The sequence below is a fragment of the Protopterus annectens genome, chromosome 6.part0, assembly GCF_019279795.1.
Source record: "Protopterus annectens isolate FY-2018-M chromosome 6.part0, PAN1.0, whole genome shotgun sequence".
Taxonomy (NCBI): domain Eukaryota; kingdom Metazoa; phylum Chordata; order Ceratodontiformes; family Protopteridae; genus Protopterus; species Protopterus annectens.
The window spans coordinates 767,908,657-767,930,078 of NC_056737.1; the positions used below are offsets into that span (position 1 = coordinate 767,908,657).

The 21,422-nt window shown below is 44.6% G+C and overlaps 1 protein-coding gene across 1 annotated transcript in view; it reads left to right on the forward strand.

Moving 5' to 3' along the window:
- ARID4A (AT-rich interaction domain 4A) overlaps positions 1-21,422 on the forward strand; it is an 877,572-nt gene that overhangs the window by 496,377 nt on the left and 359,773 nt on the right. The window contains exons 15-16 of the mRNA XM_044073577.1: positions 367-784; positions 15,624-15,862. Of these exons, the coding sequence (XP_043929512.1) occupies positions 367-784; positions 15,624-15,862 (657 nt within the window). The remainder of the gene's footprint in view (positions 1-366; positions 785-15,623; positions 15,863-21,422) is intronic.

The window sequence follows — 21,422 nt, forward strand, 5'->3', positions numbered from 1 at the left end:
ATTGAAATCTGTTACAACAATTTTATTAAAAAGTTGAGATTGCATGGATCTGTCACTGTACAATTTTTGTTAAAAGGTTGTATGACTTCTTATGGTTATGTTGCTCAGAGCCTATCATCTTGTTTTGATGAATGCACCATTTTCATGTGTTTTTGATAGTTTCTTGCATTATTGATTTTTTTCTGTCTCTGTACTTATTTCTCTTTAAGATTGGTTTGTTTCTGCGTGCATGCATGAAATTTTGCTTTAGAAAATACTTGCTGTTCTGCTAAAGGCCTTTAATCCGTCTTCTTAATTTATTTGATTCTGGGTAGCTGCGGATGAATTAATCACTAAAGTAATGTAATTTTGTGTTTTCACGTTTAGGTATCTTTATGGCTTTGAAGAATACTGTCTTTCTGCTGGCATTCAGTTCAGAACAGTTCACCATAATAATCCTAAAGAAGAACAGCTTACTGACAGTGAAACACTGGAGGATGAAGAGGAGGAGGAAGAGGAGGAGGAGAAGGAAACAGCAGTAAGGCAAGAGCAGACTTCATTGCCTGAAGAAGAGGAGGAAGATGAGGAAGAAACTGAAGAATCTGATGCTTTGAAAGCAACTATTGTTGAGGACGAGGAGGAAAAAGAGACTGACTCTATAGAAGAGGAAGGGGAAGAAGAAGATGCAGTAGACACCAAAGATTACGCTGTAGATGAACCACTTTCCAAAACTTTAACTTTTGAGGCAAACAGCAAAGACTCAGAAACTGAAAGTGAGAAAGAAATTGAAGTACGGCCAAAGAGAGTAAGTTGTTAGTTCAGTGGTTTGGGAATGTCATTTTCGTTTATGTAAGTGAAATGCAAGCTATGCTGTAGGTCAGGGTTGCTTCACTCCCACATGCACAGCACTTTGTTTGGGGGTTGGGTTTAATTGCTAAAGTACTCCGCATGGTAATCAGTTTATTTTAGTAACATAAGCTGAAAGGCATTCCAGCTTCATACAGTCTCCGTTATTGTGAATATGTGAAATGCAACTGGCAATTTATTCTCTCTCCATTAAAGAGCACACTTTGGTTGGATGACACTGTCGTACCACATAGGCCAGATTTTTGTATTATGCTGTATGATGGGAATGGTTTTTCATTGTGATTAGTTACTTACACTCACAATTCAGGACAAAGATGTATGTGCCTAATTATCAGTTGAGTGCAGATATATATATATATATATATATATATATATATATATATATATATATATATAAAGATGCTAATAGTATGTGTGTGTTGGCATGCTTCAGGTTGAGATCTAACATACCAATAGATGAAATGATGAGCAGAAAACACCACTTTAAAATCCATATCCCACCAAATTGCTTATTTATTAAAATGCCTGCTGAAAAAGGAAAAAAAGAATTCTCAAGTCCACGGACTGCATATGTACTTGTTGTATTTACTAAAAAGGAGAATTGAGCTTTGTTGTAAAGCCAGAGTAGTTTTGATATTGTAGACTATTAAATTTTTTTGTTCAGAAGTGTAAATAGTTTAAAAAACTACTTAAAAGTGCTGAATTTATTAACTCTGAAGATCTTCCCATGTCCATTAACCCTAGCAGTGTATGGTGTCCAGATCGTCAAATTAGTGTAAGTTAAAGTGAAACCATATGGAAACCTTTTAAATGCTGCTGAATGCATGAACTGTGCTAAATAACAGTTTGTCAGATAAAGGAAAAGTAATAGTAAAAATAACACACAAAATGAAAGACCAAAAAAAAAAAACCTAGAAACTCCACTTTAATGTTGGTAGAAAGGAAATAAATCCCAATTTGTATACTACAGTGATGCACTATGGTATACAAATAGACAAGTGCAATCAACTCATTGTCGTTTTTAGCAGATTTTTATGTATATTAAGCAAAAATTGTGGTGATTTAAACAATGTTTATATTCACATTTAAGGTTCAGTATTAGCATTGTTTTTACTTGTTTATGTTTTAATGAGTGGGGAATGTTGATTGGTTAACAAATTAATGAGTCTTTGTATTTAACTGTGTTTATTTAGTTATCCCATTAACTCTGATGAAGCCAATACATTTTGGCGAAAGCGCTTAGTTATTGCGATTTTTTTTTTTTTTTTTTTTTTTTTTTTTTTTTTTCTTTTTTCTTTTTACCAGCATTAAAGTGGAGTTTCTAGTTCGTTTTCTGGTCTTTGTTTCGTTGTATGTTATTAGTTTTATCCTGGTTGGGTTTTTGTTTTAAATTGTAAAAATAATTACTGTTATGAAAATCTCGTCATCTTTCCTCCTTGCAGTGCAACTTCAAGCGGTTCAAAGCTTTGTCATTTGGCTGCTAGAAATGTCATCTAGCTGTGACTACAGTGCATGTGAAGTGTTGATGGTTGTGGTTCCAGTAGCAGCTAACCGGAGAGGATGGGAGTGAACATACGTTTGTTGACTCACCGACTCCTGGGTGGGTCTGAGGCAGATGTTCTTCGTGTTTCACTGTTGCAGTCGTCACACTTGGGTTATCTGCCTGCAGGTAGCCCTCAGTCGGCCCTAATACCAGAGACCTAGTATTTCTGCGTCGGTTGCTGTCGCTCCATGACTGTCATCAGGGGTATAAACAGGCAGCCAACGCCATTACATCAGCCTTTCTTGCCGAGCAGCCAGAAGCAGTTCGCACTTATGCCGATCGGCCATTGTCTGAGTTTTCGTTTCTAAATTGAATCATCCTGAAGTCTTCTAAAGCTAAGTACCCTGTTTAGGATCCCTTTTTCTTGCTCTAACCGATGTTAGAAAAAGTTAACAATAGTCTTTCCTGTGGAAATACCACAAGAAGATTTACATTCGTACTGCGTCACTTGTTTAGGCCCAGACCACGACGCAGCTTGCTGTCGGTTTTGTGCTTTGTTCAACTCCTGAACTATTCGCCCTCTGGCCCTTTTTGTCACTAAATACTTTCGCTCTTGATCTCCGTATTTTGAAATGTCTTCGGTAAGCCATCTGACTACCGATCTTCCAAAAAAAACTTAAGGATAAAGACAGAGACAGACCGCACAGGTCCAAAACTGCCGACAACGCTTCCATTAAGCTGGTTGCCAGTTCGCCGGTACTCAGTGAGGTGCTTTCGCAGCCCCTGATGTTCGTTTCAATAGATTCACAGGCCACTACTGAGGCCCGTTCGGTATGCCTGCGGATGTCTCTACCTTGGATGGGTCCAAAGCTGCTGTGCAGGCACCGGCTTCCGAGGAAGTTCTTTGCATTATCGATATTCGACACAAACCAACAACTTCTTTCGCGTCTTCAGTTCTGTCTAAAACTACTGAGATTCTAAGGCCTAGAGTGTGAGCTACGCCTAAAAACAGACAACCCAACCTCAATAACCTGCTTCCTTGCCACAATCTCAAATGCTTAAAATGGCAGAAAACCTGATCATGCTGATTAGGGCAAGCCAGCCTTCCACTGCGAAGAGCAAAAGAGACCTGTCCCCAGCAGCTTTATCTGACCAAGAGTCCAACGACTCTGAGGTTTCTGAATATGAAGACATGCCTTTATCTGCTTATGAGGATTCAGATGCAGAGGAATCCATTCCCTCTGCTTCCCCTCCAGAGGATTTTTCTTTTGGTGAAACCCTACATATACTCTAAGAGGGCATTTCCACTGGGAATTACAGGATTATCTTCAGTCCAAAAAGAGACTCAGAATTTTTAGATTTGCCACAACATAGACGTTTAGCTATCCCTCCTGTTTTGGATGTTGTGGATGATGTCTTTATGGAATCCATTCTAACTCCTGATACTTTACCCCCTGCTCCAAGGAAACCAGACAGGTACTGCAGAGTCCCTGACTCTCTCAAATTTCTTTTCAAAAATCCTACTGCTGACCAGAGGTAATTTCCCATGGGCCTAAAGGTATAAAAGCAACTACAGCTAAGAATCCCACCCCTTCGGACAGGGACTCCCGAGCTTTAGACCGATGAGGTAAAAAAGTATACATCTCTGCAACTCTTGCCATTAGGGCATTGAATTGCCAGTTTCACATGCTGAAATACCAGCAACATATTATGGAACTTATTAAGCAAAAATGATCTACTTTTACAGACTGTACAGAATATAAAGAATTACGGGAGCTTATGCATTCTGCAAGCCAAGTCAGCAAGCATACCTTGCAATGTGGGGTTGACGCCCTAGAAGCATCTTGCAGGGCAACAGTTACTGGTTGTGTACTGAGAAGGCATGCTTGGCTTGAGGAGCAGACCATGTCAAATCAAAATTACTAAACCCTCCTTTGAATGAGGACAATCTGTTTGGCACCAAAGCAGAAGAGGTTCTAAAAAAAGATGGAAGAAAAAGCTAAGTCTATGCAGACAGTCAAAGATTTTTTGCAAGTGCAGCCTCCTAGATTCAGTAGGCATTGCCCCTCGAAAAATTGGTCCTTTCCAGCCCCCTTAAGGCCATCTCAAACTAGACCCTGGGGTAACAGACCCCCCCCCCCAGATTAGTCTCAGGGTATGCAGAGATCTAAGCAATGGAGTACCTCCACTTCTAAAACAGGGAATGCTGAGCCACCCCCTTATGGAAAGAATTCACAATGACTTCTCAACTCCACTCCTCACCTCTTCCCAGTTGGTCGTGCCCATAGGAGGAAAATTTGCCCACCTGGCAAAAAAATGGACCTCCACCAAAGACTGGTGGGTCCTCAACTTTGTATCCCAGGGGTACAAATTTTATTTCCACACACTGCCACCCCCAAAAGGATTTCCTGATCTTCCTCCAAGCCAGTGGGCAGAGGCTCAAAACCAAGTTCATCCCCTGCTCTCCATAAGGGCAATTCAACCTGTTCCTGCAGAACAGATAAGTCAAGGGTTTTCTTCCAGAATTTACCTGGTACCCAGAAAGGAGGGTACTTTGCACCCAATCCTAGATCTTTCCATTCTAAACACCTTCCTGGTGGTACCAAAATTCAGAATGCTCACCCTTCAGCAGCTTCTTCCTATGCTGTCCAAAGATGCCTGGTTAGCCATCCTAGACCTAAATGAAGCCTATCTGGACATCCCTATCAGGGACTCATGCAGAAAATATCTACGTTTCAGGGCAGGATCTATGCATTATAATTTCTCTGCTCTTCCTCTTGGCTTATCCACTGCTCCCAGAGTCTTCTCAGAGTGCCTGGCTCCAGCTATTGCCTATTGCAGACAGAGAAAGATTCAAATATACCCTTACTTGGACAATTGTCTGATTCAGGCAGACAGTCAGGAAAAGCTGTTGCAGCACCTTCTAACCTTCCTGGGGTACACTATCAACGAAAAGAAATCAAAACTAGCCCCCAGTCAAAAGATTGTATTCCTGGGAGCAAGCTTGGACACAGCATCCCAGACGGCATTCCTTACTCCAGAAAAACAACCCTGTCTAACAGGCTACTTCACTCAAATGGACACCAGAACCCAGCTATCCGCAAGAAAAATCCTGCAGGCTCTAGGGTTCATGGTGTCTTGCATTCTACTAATTCCATATGCCAGACTGCATATGAGGAAACTTCAGTGGTACTTAAGTCTTTGGTGCCAACATTCTCAGGACCTGGATACCATCATACCTATCATTCCTTGTCTAAGGGCAGAGTTTCTTTGGTGGGCAGTACCATGCAACCACAACAAGGGACTTCCCTTTACTCAACCCCATGCCGTCCAGACCTTAACCACAGACTCATCAGACTATGCCTGGGGGGAACATCTGGATGACAGGTGCATTCAGGGCCACTGGAGCCCAAGTCAAATTCATCTGCACATCAGACAAAAAGAGATGCTAGCTGTTCAGCATTCTCTAACAGCTTTCAGATCACTACTCTCAACAGGACCCTTGCTAATAAAAACAGACAACACCACAGTTATGTGTTACATCAACAAGCAGGGGGGAACCCACTCTTACCCACTCTGCAGGCTGGACATGACCCTGTGGAACATGGCCTTGGACATGCAGATTCATCTGCAAGCTCAATTCCTGCCGGGCAAACAAAACTCTCTGGCAGACTTAAATCTCCTAGACCCACACGATTGGCAATTAGACCCCAGCACTTTCAACCTTCTAACCCAGAAATGGGGGACCCTGGAGGTGGACCTTTTTGCCTCTCCCTACAATCACCAGCTCAGCAAATTCTGCACCAGGACACCTCACTGCAGGGCCTGGAAAGCGGATGCTATGTCCTTCCAGTGGGTAAACCTCTCAGTCTTTGCATTTCCCCCTTTGCCTCTTCTTACAAGAATATTACTCAAGATAAGACAGGACAGACCAAGGGCAATCCTGATTGTGCAAGACTGGCCACACCAGCACTGGTACCCACTACTCTGCAGCCTGTCACCGGTGCCACCATGGGTACGTACCCCAGATCTCAACCCTCCTCACTCAGCAGAAGGGTCAGATCTTGCATCCGCAGCTGCAAAACCGGAACCTTGCAGCCTGGCTTATTCCTTGAATTCTCCCCCAGCCTAAGCAAGCAGGTGTTGGACGTCATTCTTGAAGCCAGAAGACCCAGTACAACGAAATCCTATGCTTATAAGTGAAAAAGGTATTCCTGGATTCATTCTAAAGGAGCGGACACAGCACTGCCCTCCTTACCCCTAATCGTGGATTACCTAGCAGATCTACTCCACAGAGGCCTATCCTTCTCTTCCGTTAAGATCCATGACTCTGCCATCTCAGCTCATTACAACACTGAGCCACCTCTCTTTTCTCACCCTCTCATCAAACATTTTTTGAGAGGGGCCAACAACTTAACATTACCAACAAGAGCCCCCATCCCTGCATGGGACCTTAACTTTGTACTGAAAAAGCTCACACTACCCCCCTTTGAGCCTGCAGCATCAGCAGAGTTAAAATTCCTCTCTTGGAAAACAGCCTTGCTTCTACCCATCACTTCAGCTAAAAGAGTGTCTGAGCTACAAGCACTTATGGCTGTGGAACCCTTCATTATTTTTCATGATGATAGGGTCTCCCTCAGGACTAACCCTACTTTTATGCCTAAAGTGGTGTTCAGTATAGCTCTCAACCAATCTATCCATTTGCCAACCTTCTTCCCTAATCCTCAAAATAAAGGGGAAAGGATCCTGCACTCTTTAGACGTGCACAGACAACTCAGTTTCTACCTTGATAGGACTAAGCTCTTCAGGAAATCTGACCAGTTACTAGTCAGTTTTGCACCAGGGTCAGAGGGCAAGGCCATATCAAAACAAACAGTTTCCAAATGGATAGCACACTGTATCCATTTCAGCTACAAACACCACGGGAAACCAACTCCTTAGGGGGTCAGAACAGATTCCACTAGGGCAACTTTTACCTCTACAGCATTCCTCAGGGGAGTCCCTACCAGGGACATTCTAGAAGCTGCTACCTGGAGTTCTGTTTACACCTTCACCAAGCATTACCACCTGCCTATCTTTTCCAAATCCAGGGCGGGTTTTGCAACAGCAGTCCTGCAGGGCATACTAGCCAGCCCCAACTCTTTTTGACTGCCTCCACCCATTCTTCATCTTTGGGAATCAACCCAAGTGTGATGACTGCAACAGTGAAACACGAAGAACATAGTACAGTTGTGTACACTTACCATAAATGTAGATGTTCGAGTGTATTCACTGTTGCAGTCTTGGTTTCCCACCCTCCAGCCCCCTTGTATCTCTCTCTCTCCTTCCTTCTCTATCACTTTTACTCACCCCTTACAGGGCCATTGGTATTTACTTTTTACTGGTGGTGTTTTTTTCCACCATAACTTCGCTCCCTAATGGGGGGCTCCTGACATTTGGGGCAAGAAAAACTGATGTAATGGCGTTGGCTGCCTGTTTTTATACCCCTGACGACGTCAGTCCTGGAGCGACAGCAACCAATGCAGAAATACTAAGTCTCTGGTATTCGGGCCGACTGAGGGCTACCTGCAGGCAGATAACCCAAGTGTGATGACTGCAACAATGAATACACTCTAACATCTACATTTATGGTAAGTGTACACAACTGTACTTTCTGTCTCCCGACAGGTGTGGTACATAGTGGGAGCAGTAAGTGATATTTTCAATGACGTCCAAGCATACCAAGCCTGTATTGTGTATTCACACTTGTGTGCAGAAATGAACTCTGCTTGCAAAGGCACACTTCCCTTTCTGATACAGAAGTAACTGTGCTCAGATTAGCTGCTGTTGGAGGAGGATAGGCAGTCCTACAGGACCAAAAAGATGTCCTGATCCCTACCACCCATCTCTTGCCATGGAAAGGAGGGCAAGTTAAGACTTCAGGTCAGGGGTGAGAATTCTCTCTCCAACCCCCAAACAAATGGGCCAAGTTGGTGCAGGCAGTGGAGTCGCTGGGCAAGGTCCTGTATTGAGGATGAGGGTCATCCAGCTGTATATGTAGCTGTAGCTGTAACTTGTAGTGTGCTCATTATGTAGGTGTTTTTTTTTGGTTGGGCGGGGGGGTTATCTGCTAAACACTCAGCATGGTAATCAGTTTGTTGTTTTAGTAACATAAACTGAAAGGGATTCTAGCTTATAATAGTCTCAGTTATTGTGAATATGTGAAACTTAAACAGCAATAAAATGTGAGCATTATCTGTTTGCTTTTTGCTTGTGGTAGCTGTTTAACTGGGATTGTTCTCTTTGGCTACCATAAAGATAACTGCTCAAGAACCACAATTTTCACTGGAGTGTTTCATTGTACAGCATTTGTAGGTGGATTTATTTTTCTGTTTGTGACGGTCTCTTTGCTAATACACTGTCATTAAACCATTGGCAAGTTCTCTGGCCAGTCATTTGCTGTCATTGTAACTTTTCCCAACTTTTACAGAAAAAGATCTTCCTTTCATGAGCTGCTTTCCATCCTGGTTGCATTATATGTAGTGCAGCAGGTGTTGCTTACCATGTCATTTTCCTATGCTGTCTGTTGATGATCAAGGCCTTGTTTTTGCACTTTTGTGTTGGCAAATATTGTCATACAAATAGGTCCTGTTTTCTGCTTTCTTAATTGACATGATTTTTTGGGGGCCTGTTTCTTGATTTCAGCAGCTACAGACGTGATCATTTAGCGTTCCCGGATTAATAAAATACTTTATGAGTTGCCAGTTGGGTATGTAGCCAAACAAACCTTTCCAGTACATTAATGCAAAACCTTCAATTTATCCAACACCTACTAATTAAAAATTGACATTAGACTTTTAGCTCCAACAGCATTCTTGTGTGTGTTGCACTAATTACTTCTGTCTGCTGGTAATCAAAGCTGTGGTCAGAGAACTCTTCAAACTAGCAAAAAAAAGTTCTGTGCAGGGCTCTTAGGAGGGGGACAGCTGGTTTGTTTCAAGCTGTGTACCTGTTAAAATACTGATGGGCTTGATAATAGCAAAGCCCAACTAAATTGTCGGGAAGATTCCTTGCTGTTTCAAGCAATTATCTTAGTGTCACTTGAACAGACAGAAAATACTCTTCTTTGAGACAGTTTCATGGTGTAGTGGGATGGAGCCCTGACTGTACCACAAGATGAGTCAGATATGTGTACTGGGGATGAACAGCATATAGGTCATCTTGCCCATCTCTGGGGGAGGGAGTTTGAGTCACACTGCAGGAGTATCTCCTACAGGAAAGACTTGGTACTGATATGCAACATACATGGGCTCACTAACACAAGCCTGATCAGAGAGTGTATGGCTTTCAGCTGTGCAGTAATGATGTGATAATGCATATGTAGAGTGTACGTCTGGTGCTACATAGTATCTGTTGCCTAACAGGTTGGAGATTGTTGGGCACATCAGAAATTTTTTGTCATCTTGCAGATGTGGTTGTCACCAGTTCTCACTAGTCACTGCTGGTGTGTTTGTGTCTGAAGCAGGCAAGCAGGAATGAATGGGGCATGTGGGGATGTATGGTGATCCAGTGGTGGGGGTGGGGTGAGCAAAGTTATTAGGAAAAATTAAAAAAAAGAAAAAAAAAGTGTAAAAAACTTTTTTTTTTTTCTACATGACTCGAGATGAGCACTTGTGTTTTGCATAGTGCCAGAGTTTAAGGATTGCACCAGCTTGGAGTGCTTGAACCCACGGCTTCCAGTAAACTAATGTTGTAAGCAGCTTTTAGTTTTTAAGAAGAGTTATAGTATTCAGTAAGTTAAACTAAAGATGTGAATGGAGTATGAATGTGTAAGGAGAGAACATGACAGGATTCCTTTAAACAAGTGTTCATTTTAAGGATAGGATTACTGCTGCAGTATCATCACAGAGTTGTTGGAATTGTCAGTCAAAAGTCCAGCCATCCCACCTAACTTCGTAACTTTCTTCCATTTCCACATAGGTTATTTCCTAAACTGCAGTTGTCAGTGTGACATACTGAATATAAAGCGAAGGGGCACCTCTGTCACCCTCCCTTGCTTCCCACCAAGGGCTTTATCCAGCGGCTACTATACATTACCCAGTTGGCTTATTCATTTCACTTAATTCGTCTCCATCCCATCTCAGCAATCTTTGACTACTCTCCCAGCTTCCATTCCTGCCCATCTCTAGATTCTCCATAGACACCCATAGATGTAACCTGTCACCTTAAGTCAGCCTCTACAGTGTTGTACTCCAAAGGGTTGATGATGGAAGCAATGCTGAGAGATATTCTTGAGGTAACCTGCCAGAATGCCTGGGTATGATGACTTCCAAGATGGCTGCACATTGAATAACAGCTTACTTCTAGCTCTCCCAGTGTGAAAACATAAACTAAACAGAGAAGGCCAGTGATCCTAGATTTCTGGATAAGTTTCAGTAACTGGCTAGTGAGTGCACTGCCTGGATGCCAGGAAGAAAGAAATACAGAGGATCTGGATGAAAATCGGCTACAAAAAGCAATGAAAAAACTCGCGGAGAAAACTACTGTAGCTGTTCCAACAAAAAGCAGGGCAAGCTCCAGGCATGACGTCCAGTAACCTACAGGAATATACAAGGCAACTGCACACAGACCTGACTAAAATAAAGTACTGATTGAGTGTATATCAACTCCAACAATAAAAGGTTGGAAAAATTAAAGAAGCAATAAATAGATATTCAGATTAGGTGATAAAAGTGCAAAACTCAGAGGTCGAAATGGAGAAAAGGCTGGCTGAATATGAGACTGAACAAGAATAGAGGTTTCAGAAAATAATAGAACTGGAGGACAGAGCACATAGGGAAAATTTGTGAATCTGGTGCTGTCTGTGTCATTATTGATCACGGATGGGAGTAGGATCCGAGCCGGCACTAAAAAAGGCAGCTCCTTGGCTCAAGCTCATCTTTTTCCCCAAGATCTCTTGCTACCTACAACATTCAGATCTCGTTTGTCACAATTTCCAAAAAGACGTGCTTCCTGAAGCTTTTGCTCATCTTTTACAGATAAGTGTCCTTTTTTCTTAATTTTTTTGAGGTCTATGTAGTTTCCTACCGCTTTTCTTCTAAGTGGTTTTCATCACCTCCTGGTAGTTGTTTTTGGGTAATTTTTCATAGGTCCTGCCCAGGTTCCTGCTCTGTCCCCCTGGTCGTAGTTTCTTCTATCCCTTCTGTGTGTTGTGTGCCGGTTGGAGTGTGCGTGTTGTGTGCCGGTTGGAGTGTGCGTGTTGTGTGCCGGTTGGAGTGTGCGTGTTGTGTGCCGGTTGGAGTGTGAGTGTTGTGTGCCGGTTGGAGTGTGCGTGTTGTGTGCCGGTTGGACAGTGTGTGTGAGTGGTGTGCAGGTATGTCTGAAAACCCACTGGGCTCAAGTGATGCTCCTTGTGCTGTCGGAAGTTACCCCATAACGACACGCACGAGGAGTGTGTCTACTGCCTAGGAGAGCCTCATCTGGAGATTTAGTGTGATGTCTGCACTGGATTCAACCCTAGGGCTCTCCTGCATCATAGAAATAAGCTTTTGCTTAAAGGGCTTGTCAGAGGGTGACCCCTGGTTTTGTTTGCCCCCTTCTAGGCCTCTGTCGAATCCCAAGAGAAAGTCCTCTTCAATCCCTGCCAAAAAGCCGAGGTTCTCGGATTGCAGTTCCCCCTGATCCGAGTCAGGCCTCTACTGCTTCGGATCTGGGCTCTTCGTCTCCGTGAGCCTCGACTCCCTTTGTTGGATCAGAGTCCTCTAAGCCTCAGCGGTCCTCAGATCCGATCCCTCCATCGATCTGACAGCAGTTCTGTCCAAGTCTTCGGATCTGATGGTTTTGTCAGATCCTATTATTATTGAAGACTCCCCATCCACTCTCAGGAGATCGGATCAAAGGATGTCAAGCATGTCTCCTTCAGGAGACTGTAGGCCATCAGCTAGGTCGTGCCATTCCTCCATATCCTTCAGTTCCACCAGGAATCTGCTCCCATTAGACAAGGATAGGAAGATGAGGAGCTTTCTCAAGGCCAAAATCGAGCTGGGCTTGTTGCCATCCCCAGGCCTTTTTCCCAGGGGACCTTCGCCATCCACAGAACTCCTCTCTGCTTGACTGACCCATCTGGGTTTGGTTCCCCAGGATCAGAGCATCCCTAGGGAGAGGCCAGTTGTGTCTGGTATTGCTTCCTTTCCCTATCTGGTTCCCTGGCAGTTTCATCTCTACTGCCCTCTTAGCTGATGATGCCTCGGCCTCACCATGTCATTGAGAGTCAGTGGAGAGTTGGGTCCAGGCTGGAGTTTTCGGTCCAGTTTGTCCCTTTAGGGCTTCTGCTTTAGACAGCTTGGGGCTGATATCATGGGGATGTCAGTGCTGTGTCGGGGTCCCCCCTTCCATCCCAGTCAGCTGTGGCTGGTGGGGAAGGGGGCTTCTTCCAGTCCGTTGGCTTTCCAGGCGATGGAGAGGACCATCTCTGGATCCCACCCAGCCTTGTTCGGGTGGCGAGAACTCATCATCCTACCAGGGTCAGCCCTCCCGTGAGCACCTTCAGATGGGTATGATCCCATTTGGTGTCCCTTCCTCTCCCAAGTCCTCCCCAGAGCCTGCTGTGGAGGAACCTCCCTGGAAGAGGACGTGCAAGAGAGGAGGCACTTGGACTCCCCTCGAGAGTCCCTCACTGAGAACATGGATTTCAAGGAGGGGAACAGGTTCCCCAGACTTCCATTTGAGGAGGTGTCCTTTGGGGACATCCTCGAGATTCTTAAAGAACGAGGTGGTTGCTCTTCCCCCTCCTCATCTTCAGAGGAATCTGTGTTCCTTCAGGCTGCTTATGATCTTGTCTAGCTTATTTCCAGCAGGGCATGGAAGGAGCTGAACGCAATAAAATCTGTTCCAAAGAAAGCAGATACATTTCTGAGTCCTCCTAAAGATAAGACCTTTTGGAGCAAAGGCGTTCCCGTTGATGCCATTGTGGTGGCCACAGCCACCAAAAAGGAGCTTGCTGAATAGAACTGCATGGTCCATCCTCTAAACAGGAAGTCTCGGGCTATTGACATCTTTGGGAAGTGCGTTTTGCATCTGCTATGTTCGGACTGAGGACAACAAACTACATGGCCCACTTTACCGGGCTGCAAAGGGATTTGGTATCCAAACTCTCCATTTCTCTTTCCGAGTTACTGCCTCCAGAGTCTTAAGTTAGTCTTTCTGAAGTTGTCTTATGACTTCCCTAGCTAACTCCTCGATTAGGTTGATCTTGAACGAGGTAGAAGCCACCTCTTGAGCTGCAGGTATGGGTATTGCTTTTAGGCATCATACCGGGCCTCGCCTTTGTGGGATTGTGGAAGACTTCAAGGCGCCGTTAACTAATGCTGCTTTCGACTGATGAACACTGTTTGGGCCCTCCGTCAAAGACATCTAAACTTGCAGCGAGCAGGAGGGAAAGACTTTATCCTCAGTCTGTGTGTGTGTGTGTGTGTGTGTGTGTGTGTGTGTGTGTGTGTGTGTGTGTGTGTGTGGTCGCAATTTTGGTTTTCGCGGTTGTGGGTTTTTGGGTATGTGGAATTTCGACTATACCGTCTCGAAATACTGAAATTCAACATTTCAGTATTTCATGTATGTGTGTGTGTGTGTGTGTGTGTGTATGTATGTATGTATATATATATATATATATATATATATATATATATATATATATATATATATATATATATATATATATATAAAATGTGTGTGTGTATGAGAGGCTGATGGTATTTCATCAGCATGATGCTTGCGGTTTAAGATTTAGTAATTGTTTAATAGTTTTTACATTGTATTTTTTTCAAGCTTTTTCTTTAAGATTAGTTTAAGACAAGGGAACATTTTTTCTTGTTCAGTTTTATAGCTTTAAAACCTTTTAACAGACTGCAAACAACACTGACACTTATGTATGATGCAATATGTTTTGTTAATCCTCCCCCCAAGATGCCTGAATCTCCCTGTTTTGTGAGAAAATGCGGTAGCTTTTTACAGCCTTTAAACACAGTAGCATTTGCTTTTAACTTTTGGGAGTAAATCCGTATAGTTTACACTCGCTGTAAAATAGCTAATGGAAAGAGCTGAACATCTGAGGTCAGTTTTTTTTTTTTTCTCTCTTATTCTCTGAGACCATCAAACGTCACCCCTTTCTGCTATCTCAACCATCACATTCCTTCAACAGCAGGAAAGAACTAAGCAATGGAGAGTGCGGCAGTAACCCATCATAGGCTAGTTTTATTTTTAAGGCCTTAACCTCTCTGCACATGCCTGTGACCATCCCAAAGGTTGTCTGTCACTCTTGCAGGGTATGTAACCCTTCAAGACCGCCCTTCCCCTTGAAGCCAGTATTCCCATTGTAGTACCTGTTTTCTTTGGGGAGTTCTGCAGTGGGATTGAGTGTCCAGACGTGCCCCATTTATATCCTCTCAACTTCCAAGTGCAAGAAATCTGGACATTGCCAAAAACAATGTGATGGCAAATCAGGGATAAATTTTAAATGTTGCTCTTATAAACTTAGAAATTTGTTAGAGTAACAATTTTCTGCATCATATAAAGTCTGAAACTTAAATGTATGTCATTAGTAACTTTGAGAAACAGACCAAAAATATGAAGCAAAAATCTTGACATTCTGCAAAAATATGGAAATTTGAGTGGTATGGCCTGATCCCTTTTACCAGAAGAGAGATAAGCCCATAAAGCTCTTCATGCACATGCCATTTGCAGCAGGACCTAGAAATGCTACTTAGACTCTCGTTGCCTGTGTCATGGAGCTTTATCCTTGTACCACAACAGAGCTGGCCAGATGTGGAGTCCGTGTTACAGTAATACTGCTGACATTGAGTCCCTGAATCTAATTTTAATTTTAAATCTAAAATTTTATTATGCACACAAACAAAGGAGGTTATTGTCCATTTTGAAGTTAGTATTTTGGGCAACTATTGGTACATTATTCTAAACAAAGTATGAAGAGCCATATTCTGTTTTCATAGTTAAATCATGTGCCAGGATCAGTTTTGTATGCACAGATACTAAACATAGTCCTGACAATTTGAGATTTGAGATTTTTATCTGTGCAAATGTTAACTCTACAATTATCATAGATGGGGACATTTAAAAACTTGAGACATGAGTTAACTTTTTTTTTTCCCTGCATTGTAACATTAACTTTGCAGCACAAGTGAAGTTGCCAAAGGCCACTTATTGCTTGCAACAAACTAATGAAATCAGGGAGTCTGACAAGTAATGGAAGAAAGGAAGGGGTTTTATTTATCAAACATTGACATAGATTTTTCATTTACAGGGACGACGGAGAAAGTTTCGAGATCAAGTGTCAGCTAAAAAAGAAGGAAAGGGACCCCAAATGGAAGATAAAGTAATGGAGGAAAGTAACAGAGAAAATGAAATAGTAGAAGAAAAGGAAAGGGAGACTAGTACACCAGTAAGAAAAATGATCCCTAAGCAAAGGGCAGAGAAAGTAATTAATAAAAAAATAGAGGAATCTGATAAAGATTCAGATGAGGAAGAAGATGATGAAGAAAGGTGCGTATTTATACATATATATATATTTTAGGAATGTTTCAACTGGTTGTGCTGTTTTTCACTGATGCTTGTGTGTATTGTGAGACTGCATATTTACATTTGGCACATCCTTGGCTGCCTGTTAAAAAGTTGCTACAGTCTTAAGATGTAAAAGATTTGGATCTGAACATGTTCCAAGATGTGTGGCCAGAACTGGATTTATATTACAAAAAAAAAAAAAAGGCGGGTCATCATCATTGCTTCAAAATGTTTTAACCAAAGGCGGGTCATCATCATTGCTTCAAAATGTTTTAACCAAAGTCCATTCATGAGTTTAGTCTTCTCTTGAGTTGGCGTAATGCGTGTTTTGTATTTATTTTCAATTTGGCTTGAATCTCTTTATCTGAAGTAGTTTACTTCATTTGATCTTCAACCTGTGGGTCTTCGGATCTGCATCAGATCCGACATGGCCTCATTTTCCAGCTATGACTCCGAGCTCCATGCTCCTCCCCTTACCCATAATGCCCCCCTGTCTCCCTTCTCCCCTCAGATCATGTTTGCCGCCTGAGAGTGAACAAGTGTGGTCTGAGCTCCAGTGTGTTGTTTCAGTGTTTGTAAGTGTATATTTTTCTATTTTAGCTTCCTCTTGACCTTTCCTTTCTCTTGAACTTTTCTGTACCTCCCCCGGATTCTTCATTTAGTTAGTTTACAAAAAAAAAAAAAAAAAAGAGTAGGCTTTCCTTTAATTTCCCATTCTCCTTCTCTTTCTCTCTTGAGTGTGTGTGTCTGGGGTGGCTGAAGGGATGGCAGATGCCACAAAGCCTGGTTTCAGAAAGTGCCCAGGATGTGTCCATAAGCTTGATGGCCACACTCTGTGCGTGGTCTACTTGAAGGCTGAACACCTGCAGTCCCCCTGTCCTATTTGCTCTGGGTTTAACCCCAGGTCACTTATGGACAGGTGGGACAAATTGATCCTTAAGGGCCTGTTGGCCTCTTCTTCTGGGTCTGTGGTCCCCTCTTCCCCTGCTGGGAAAGCAGCGGCTGCTGCTCCGTCATCTTCCCTGGCCTCTGGGACTCACACTCCCGCCAAGAGGTCCGGGGAAGCGTATCAGGTTAAGAAAAACTGGCCTTGCAAGCGATTCCCCAACCGCTTGTCGCAGGCTGGCTGCAGCCTTCTCATTCCGGAGCGGTTCCCTTCCAACCCTTGTTCCGTCCTGTTACTCCTTCGATCCGACCCGGGGTTTCGCAGTCGTTGGATCCGAGGATGACCCTGCACCTCGATGCCGGCCGGTGCTTTGAGTTTGGCTGATCCTAGCTCTCGGAGCTGCAGCCTCGGGGTCTGATTCGAGGGGGTGTTTTCTGCTTCGTCTGTCAGAAAGGAGTAGCCCTCTTGGCATCTTGTTTCTGACTCCCCTGTCAGGGCAAGGGGGAGCGGCTTCCGCCTTTTCTGCCCAGGAGGCACATTCCCCTTCTTCTTTCGACATGGTGGAGAGGGCTCTCGCGGGGTCGAGACCTCAGACTATCTTGTCATCTGAATCCGTCCAGACCCCCCCCTGGCTCTGAGTGTGGTTCTGGCCATCTTGCTCTCTCAGGGACAGCCCATGCCCGTAATGCCCCAAGTAGTTCCGCCTTCAGAACAGCCTGTTTGCAAGGCCTTCCCAGACAGACATCCTGCAAACATACATGTAAAAGGAGGCACTTGGAGTCTCCACCAGATTCCCTCACGGAGGACACTGATTTGGATGAAGGGGAAGGCTCCCCAACATCACCTCTGGGGGGGTCCGCCCTAAAGTCAACCTCTGACGAGTCCGTGTTTCTGGAGGCATTCGGCATGGGCCCATCTACCTCTTGGGTGTCCCTTCCTGCTGACCTACTTGTGGAACTAATAACATCAAGGTCTTGGAAGTAGCCAGACACTGTAGAGCCAATCCCTAAGTGGCCGGATATGGTTTTGAGTCCACCCTCTGACAAGCTTCATTGGCACAAGGAGTCCCCTGTAGATGCTATAATGGTGGGGGCGGCCACCAAAAGAAGGAGCTCACTCAGGAGACCTCCATGGTCCACCCTCCTGACTGAGAGTCGAGACCATTGGATCGCTTTGGGAAGCGAGTTTATACTTCAGTAACCTTCTCTGTGAGGGCACTGAACTATATGGAGCACGTCATCCGACTCCATAGAGATCTTAAGGAAATCATGGAGTCAACCCCAGGGTCCATGTCAGCAGAGGACAGGAAGACGTTCGATGCATGAATGGCCACCCTAAAAGCAGTAGCCAACATGTCCGTGCGTTGGTTCTTCCACGTCACAGAGGGAGCCGCACGGGTGGCGGGGACAGGTGTTGCCATCATGTGTCACACCCGGCACCGCTTACGTCAATTTACGGAGCCCTTCAAGGCGTCTTTTACCAACGCCCCTTACAATGGTTCTTCCCTGTTCGAGAAGGTGGTCAGAGAGACTTTGGTCCAGAGAGAGAAGGACGGGAAGACACTGTCTGCCATCGGGATCCGCTTATCTCGGCCTCACAGATCTTTTTAAAGGAACCAGCAAGGCCCAAAGAAGATGTGGTTCCGCAAGTCTCACGCATTTTCCTGGGACGCTCACGACTCGCAGAGGGAGATTTGACAGATGCTGTCCTAGAAGGCAGAGGGTATCCTAAAAATTTCGGGTCCCGAGAACCTTTCTCGGATAAACCTGGGCAGCAGCCCTGAGGGGTTGCCCAACTGTTCTTCTCTGGAGTCAGTCTGAGGTCATTTGTTGCTGCACTCTTTAGCATGTGAATCCATAGCAACAGATCAATGGGTGTTGTGCATCATATTCAGAGGATATTCTGTTCCGTTCCAGGAACCTCCCCATCCAACAAAGCCCTCCAGGACGTCCCACCTATGCAGCGAGAGGAGGCAGCAGTACAAATAGATTCACTGCTAAGGAAAAGAGTCATCCACCGGTCCCCCTGGACCAGTCTGGATCTGGAGTTTATTCCAGGTTCTTTTTAGTGCAGAAAAAGACTGGGGACCTCAGACCAATCTTGGATCTGTGCAAACTGAACCTGTCTGTAACCAAGACAAAATTCCAGATTATCACAATTCAATCTATCCTGCCCTGTCTGAAGGCCAGAGACTGGATATGCTCAATCGATCTCCAGGACGCATACTATCACATCAAGATGGACAGGCGCTCCTGGAGGTTCCTTTGCTTCCGACTGGGAGCCAATCATTATCATTTCGAGCTCTTCCCTTTGGTCTCAACACAGCCCCCCCCCCCCGAGTGTTCACCAAGGTAATGGCGGTAGTAGCGGCTCACCCGAGGCTTCAGGGTATTCAGGTCTTTCCATACCTGAACTATTGGCTCTTTACTGCCCCTTCAGAGCATCTACTTTGTCAGGCCAAGGGCTCCGGCTAGCCAACAGCTTGGGCATCACAATCAACATGAACAAATCTGCTCTACTCCCAGTTCAAGTTTTGGATTTCATCGGTGCGCAGATGGACACATTACAAATGAGGGTGTTTATTTTTATTTATTTATTTATCATTTGTTGACCGGGAAAGTCCGACTAGGTTCCACAAAGCCTGTTTTCAGCGGAGGCCCGGGGAGAAATGCTCCAGATGCATGTTTTTGGAATGTGGGAGGAAACCGGAGTACCCGGAGGAAACCCACATTAACACAGGGAGAACATGCAAACTCCACACAGAAGGCACCCCAGCCGAGAATCGAACTGGAGAACCTCTTGCTGTGAGGCGACAATGTTAATCACTGCGCCGCCCAGTGGTGGAGTGTTCCTTACATTAGACGGGATACACAATCTGAGTTTACACGTCTTACACATTCTCCAGACCCATTTACCTATAGCCGAGGCAGAGTTAAGAGCATTGGGGTCTATGGCGGCCACTATCAATATTCTTCCAGTGGCATGCCTTCATATGAGAGTGTTGCAGTGGATGCTTGCGGTTCAGTGGTCCCTGTTAGATCTCCCCTTGTCCTTTCCGGTGAGAATGGGACTCCGTTTGGTGGTGGATTCAGTCTTCAGATCCTCTCAAGGGACATCCATTCCAACCTGCCTTTCCCAAGACCACGGTGACCACGGGCGCCTCCCTATTAGGGTGGGGGGGAATTGCTCAGGAAGGACAGTCCAAGGCAAGTGGTCCCCTTCTGATACCTTTCTGCACATCAACTCTCTAGAGATGAGAGCGGTTCTCTTTGCGTTGCATGCCCTTCATGCTCATCTTCCTATAGGAACGATTGCAATTCAGACGGACAATATGTCAGTGGTTTGGTATTTCAAACTTTATGATCTCCATTGTTGCAGAGATCTAGGTCACCTACTTTATCGTCCAGATCCTCAAACAAGGGGGAACCAGATCTTATCCCCTGTGTCAAGAAGCCAGGAGATTGTGGGAATGCGCGATCTCCACTAGCCGTTTTCTGGTGGCAATGCACATTCCGGGACAGTCCAACATTCTAGTGGACAGGCTCAGCAGATCTCTCCAGATGCCTTATGAATGGTCTCTGAACCCTTCAGTAGCAGAACAGCTCTTTCTAGAGTGGCGTCGTCCTTGCTGCAGTCTCTTCTCATCTCCTTCCAATGTGAAATTGTGAGTTTTTCGCTCTGAACCCCCCGCTGGGGGGAACCCCCAGAGATGCTCTGATTCATGCTTGGCCTCCCGGTCTTCTTTATGCATATCCTTCTCTTCCCCTGATGTTGAAGTTTCTGCAGAAAACCCGAAGGCTGGGGAGCACTGTGATCATCATCACCCCATTCTGGCCTCGACAGTTTTGGTTTCCCTTACTCGGGTCTCATCTAGTTGTTCCACCATGGATTTTGGATCCGGTTCCGGATTTTCTCTCACATCCCTCGGGTATCCCACATATAGACGTGGACAGTCTGAAGCTCACTGCTTGGCTGCTCCACTTCCCATGATTATTAGGACTCCTGATTTGTCATCCACTGTTAAGTCTGTTCTGGTAGCGGCTCAAAAATCTTCTACCTGAAAAGTGTATTGTAGTAAATGGAAATGTTTCTCGATGTGGGCCTCTCAGCGGTCCCTGGACCCTTTTACTGCTCCTCTTTCGGCAGTCTTAGATTTTTTGGCTAGCATTTTTCAACAGGGTGCCAGTTCTTTTACGATTAAAGTACAACTGGCATTTTCACGTGGGGGTAAAATATGTCTTCACTGGCTTCCTCTAAACTTTGTAAGACCTTTCTTAAAGGTGCTTTTCTTAGACCCCCAGTAAAGGATCCTATCCCACCATGAGACCTTACCTTACCTTACTATTGCAGGCGTTGGTTTCTCCCCCCTTTGAGCCTGCGGCTTCAGTGGATTTGCAATTTCTGACTTGGAAAACTGCCTTCTTGGTCGCCATCACTTCCGCCAGAAGGGTGTCAGTGTTTCAGGCTCTTTCATTCAAAATGCCCTACATGATTTTTCATAAAGATAGGGTGTTCTCTACGCACCAACCCGTCTTTTCTCCCTAATGTAGCTTCAGAAGCCAATATTAATCAGACCATTAATTTGCCAGTCTTTTTTACTAACTACCATAACAAAGGGGAATATAAGTTACATTTATTGGATGTGCATAGACCATT